This window comes from Gekko japonicus, unplaced genomic scaffold (assembly GCF_001447785.1).
Source record: "Gekko japonicus isolate JY-2015 unplaced genomic scaffold, Gekko_japonicus_V1.1 scaffold1791, whole genome shotgun sequence".
NCBI classification, from domain to species: Eukaryota; Metazoa; Chordata; class Lepidosauria; order Squamata; family Gekkonidae; genus Gekko; species Gekko japonicus.
Genome location: NW_015161456.1, coordinates 100989 through 106047, shown reverse-complemented (window position 1 = coordinate 106047; position 5059 = coordinate 100989). Strand labels below are relative to the sequence as shown.

Genomic DNA, 5059 nt, shown 5'->3' with positions numbered 1-5059 from the left:
CATTCCTGGTGGAGATTCTGGTACTTTGTTTTCACGGAGGAGAGAACCCAGGTGGGCTACATGAGACAGGTATCCCCATCCAGCATTCCCTCTAAGCTGAGTTAGTGTGAGCTAGCTCAGTTTTTTTGGCCTCCAGCTCACAGATTTTTGTCTTAGCTCAGAAAGGATGGCTCCAGAGCAAACTAATTTATGCCGTAGCCAAATCACTCGCTCACAATTTTAATGCCAGTAGCTCACAAAGTAGAATTTCTGCTCACAAGACTCCACGGCTTAGAGGGAACATTGTACCCCATCTACATTTATATGGCAAATCGAAACATAAGTGCCTGGAGCCTGCAGGTTAGTGCTGAACTTCTCCATAAAACCACAATGTATGTCCCTCTACAGAGAAGACAGGCTTATGAAGCAACAGCAGCACAGGAAGCCAGGGTCAAAAGTTGATCACAACATGACGAAACAAGAACATTCAAAGGCCAATATAGATGAATGGAGAGAGAAAACACAATATATCCACACATTTATGTATGTGTTGCATGGGATTTGCTTCCCCCACCCCTTCTTGCCACAAAAGTGATCTCCTGAGTAAAAAGTCGACAGCAACATAAAACTTGGGCTGTGTGATTTGGGATACTTACCTGAAATACCGGGTGTTTTTCTATTGTGTGTTATAGCCAAATATGATGTATATGCGCTGGCTGCACAGTCAGCCAGAACCTCTGTGTCTGTGTGGCTGTCCGTCCAATCAGCATTCAGGCAGAGCATACAGCAGATAGGAGCAGGGTTAGCAGAGTATATCCAGGAGAGTCTAATTCTGCTAAGACGTTGGGTTTATCGATCCCAATAAAATTATGCCATATGACAAGCGGGGGACTTGCAAGACAATGCAGGGCCGGCCTGCCTGCCTCCCTCCCCCCCACATTGCTCACAGTACCTTTTCATTAGGCTTGCCAGGTTCCCAGTCAGGACAGGGATCCCCTGCTTTCGTGGGCTCTGGCTCACTGCCAGCCACTTGGCTGGCGGGGGGAACCCCACCCCAAAACCGATGTCCCTGACTGATGTTGGCAATACGCTGAGGTCACTTCCGGAAGTGACATTGTCGTGTCATTGACATTTATTTATTTATATATTTATACTTTCCATTTGTACCCCGCTCACCCCCGAAGGGCTCTGAGCGGCTTACACGGTGCATGGTGCAGAGACCTATGCAGAAACCCTAACTATGGCCACAGTACATCTGGGGTGGCGGGGGGGCCTACCAGGTAGCCTCCCGGCTCCGATCGTTCGTTTATCCGGCGACTTCTTCCAGTTCTCTCCGGTGCGGCTTCCGCGGCCTTCGCAGTTCTTTCGGCTCTCTGGCGACTCCTCTCGGGGGCTGCTGGTTATGGGCCCTAGTGCGCAGCCGCGGTGAACGTCACAACGTCCTTACGGCTCCGGATGGCCACGTCATCAGCTGCTGAGCCAACCGCCTCATTGGGGGTGATGCTCTACTCTTTGGGAACTCTATGGCTTGTAGCCATTCTTACCATAGAATTTTGCCTCAGAAGCAGAGCATCGCCCCAGCGTTGCCGATGCAATGGCATAGCACCGTATGATTGGAAGTTTTATTGTGATTTTAAATGTTTTATTTATTATATACTGTATTGTATTTTGCAATCCCCCTGCTGGCAGGAGGAAGGCACCTGGCAACCCCACTTTACATGGTATGTACAAGTGCAGACAACATTCCTCTGATCGGGGGGGGGGGATTTAAACCACCCTACCTCAAAAAAATTGTTTGCATTTTCTGCAAACCTGGGAGATTGCCAAGTCTGTTCAAAAGCCTCCTACCTCCATACATGGCCCTAACATGTGGCTTTAAGGACCCACAGCTGGAACCATGTTAAGAATTACATATAACAAGCTGGGGACCCATGAGACTCACAGGGGGAGAATCCCCCCCCCCACTTGCTGGGCCATCCACTTGCCAGCCTGCTGCCTCCTTCTGCCTGGCTGATCGGGGGGGGGGAGGGGTGGCAGCTCCCACTGTTTTCATCCATCTGCCCACCTGCAGTGGAAGCTCATGCACCTCCCTGCCACCACCTCCCTGTACCACCACCTCCTCTGCCTGACCAGCTGACACAGTGGCAAGGCGACAATGGTGCTTCCCACACCTTCCCAAACACACAGTGCCATCTCCACCTACCTAGCTCAAGTGGTGGGGGCAGGCAGCTAAGGCGGCAGCCTTCAGAATCAGTTCATCTGGCATTTCTGCTAGATAGTTAGTGGAAGCGCCCAGCCCAAACAGGCAAGGGGGAAGGGGGCCATTCTATCCATCTCACACCTCTTGAGAGGGACAATTGCCCTTGCAAGAGGAGGATGACAGCTATTTCCGCAGCCACGTTTTTTAAAAGCTTATTTGAGATTTCTGTGTGAACCTGGGGCTGACCCAAGTTTGTGCAAACATCTCCTCGTTCTGTACCTGACCCTAATTATCCACACACCGTGGTCCTGGTTCAGAATTAGATACAGGATGCTGTGGTTTTTAGTGATCTCACAGTAACATATGTGGAGTAATACACTTCTAAGCTCACTGACTTCAATGGATTTAGAAGCATGTAACTCTGCTTAGGATGGTACTGCTAAAAACCCAAGCCGCTTATTTTATGTTTCCTCAGTTCTTTGGCTATAGTAATGTCCTGGAGACGAGGCTCCCGGGACTCCTGCAGCCCTCCCCCCCCCGGGGGAGAGCCACGAGGAATCAACCCCCACACTTACCCAGCGCCGAAGTGAGACCCCGCCTGGCTTGACGCCAGCGGGAGGAGGTGGAGGGACGCCCAAAGGAGCGACAAAGAGCTGAGGCAGGCGGTCCGGAGGTGGAGGCGGGCTAGAAGGAGCGAGGAGCCCACGGCCAGCAGCGACGACAGCCATGCCGAGCCATGTCCCCGCCTTCCCCCAAAGGAGCGTGGTGGCGAGCCCGCCGACGGGCAGCTGCGCCACCGACAAAAAGACAGGCCACCGCCCCACCAAGAGGCTCTGCATCTTCCAATAAATATGGGGGCAGGGCTTACAGGGAGGAGGGGGGAGGACGGAGAAGGGAAGGAAGGGGTGGAGGGAGGCAGGTATAAAAGAGGGGCAATGATGGGTCGGGGAGGACTGTCCCCAAGTGACAGGTAGCCACGCTGAGAGAGAGAGATGGCCAGACATCTGGGGAGAGACAGGAACCAAGGGTGTGGTGATGTAACCCCCCTGGACTGTCCACATCTGAGACCCTAGCTGCCTCTGGGGAGTGCCGCCGCAACGGCTGACATCCAGCCCGACCTCGAGGGGGTGTCGATTAGCTCGTGTGACAGCAAGAAAGTATGACTGAATTAAAATTTCCTCAGGAACTGGTGACTATTTGAGTAGCACAAGAAGGACCTGATCTGTGGACAATGCAGGCAAAATACCTGAACACCCACCATTTTTCAAGAGGCCTTTCACCTCTGCTCCTCTGCTGTTTTTGAAAGTGCCTGCCAAGAGATAATACCAATGTATTGAATCTGAAATACTCAGACAATTTCCAAATGGTGGGAAGGGGTTTGGTCACAGGCCGGTAAAATATAGTATTACGGATTCTTGCTCCTCACTCCCTAATGAAAATAACTGCAGAGGAAAATCTCATTTTTCAGTAAAGAAACTAATCACATACTAGCATTAAGACTGATGACACACATCTCCGGAAAAAATTTCTTTCACGTACTCATCCTTTACCTCTGAAGCATTTGGTCCTTTCCCTCCCCTTTTAAATAGCGCTTCTCCTCTGACTTTCTCAACTCCATCCTACACATGACCTCAAAGAGAGGAACTTTATGTACTCACCATGGAATTCATAGCAAAGTGGTTGTGCTGCGTCTGTAAATCAAGGGCATGTTGGTAGCTCACTCCAATTTCAGTGTGACTCTGCAGGAACAATTCTTTGTTGTGGCTAATCCAGTCAAACATCTAGAAAAAAAAGGGGGACAATGTCAGAGCTAGAATCGGGAAGAAAAGCCTGAGCACACTGCACCAATACAAATCTGTACAAAACACACAGACCTGCTTAGAGTCACTAGAAAATTATGTTCCATGTCCAAGGAAATCAGGGCCAGAACATGGCATATGAGGCACTTTGGAGCTTGGAATGGACAGACCAAATTAAAACATCTACCCATGCTGTACTGTCACGTTTTACGTAAGTAGCCCGTTGTCGGGTCAATACGAACTACTCAACCAGGAGAAAATAACAATTTTAGTAAGTTGTTGTAGGGCGCCAGTCAAACTGGGGATCTATCTGACAGCATCTGCATGCCAGCAATAAAGTGAAGCTTATTGCCAGTTTGCGTCCTTCAGATGGCGCCCACAAAATCAGACCTCTAACACCATGGCCGGGAGAATCTGCTTTCCACACCCCTATCTTTTAAAAATGTGTAACATCCAGCCTGATGACACATTCTTGTGAGCTCGCACAAGGTGTTGTGTTAATTTGGCTGTTCCTAATAAAGATATTGGAGCTGTCCCTCAGATGGTGCCTACAAAATCAGACCTCTAACACCATGGCCGGGAGAATCTGCTTTCCACACCCCTATCTTTTAAAAATGTGTAACATCCAGCCTGATGACACATTCTTGTGAGCTTGCACAAGGTGGTGTGTTAATTTGGCTGTTCCTAATAAAGATATTGGAGCTGTGGTGGCTCAAGTGGTTAAGACACTGAACTGCAGGCTGTGGAAGGTCAGTAGTTCAGCCATTCGAGACCCGGGTGCCGCATGACGGAGTGAGCTCCCGTCTCTAGTTCCAGCTCCTGCCAACCTAGCAAGGGAATCTTTACCTTTAATAAAGATATTACATGGATTCTGTTGATATGTGTGTGGTTCTGTCCTGATTCCCATACTGGACTCCTTTACCATTCCAAAAACTCAGAGTATGATGGCTGGTCTTGTCAGCTGACTAGGGAGCGGTGGTCATGTCATCATTGTCTGGCACTCCCACCCACTCTCCTACTTCCTACCCCCACCACAGCAACAGAGGCAGCAGCAGTGGTCCTGGCTGCCACCCACTTTCCC

At 50.0% G+C, this 5059-nt stretch overlaps 1 protein-coding gene across 1 annotated transcript in view; it reads right to left on the bottom strand.

Annotated features, from left to right (window-relative positions):
* The window catches only part of LOC107125643 (kalirin), a gene marked incomplete at both ends in the record, with an annotated part of 264080 nt that overhangs the window by 213286 nt on the left and 45735 nt on the right, over positions 1 to 5059 (bottom strand). Inside the window, one exon of the mRNA XM_015429084.1 lies at positions 3838 to 3960. Within this exon, the coding sequence (XP_015284570.1) occupies positions 3838 to 3960 (123 nt within the window). The remainder of the gene's footprint in view (positions 1 to 3837; positions 3961 to 5059) is intronic.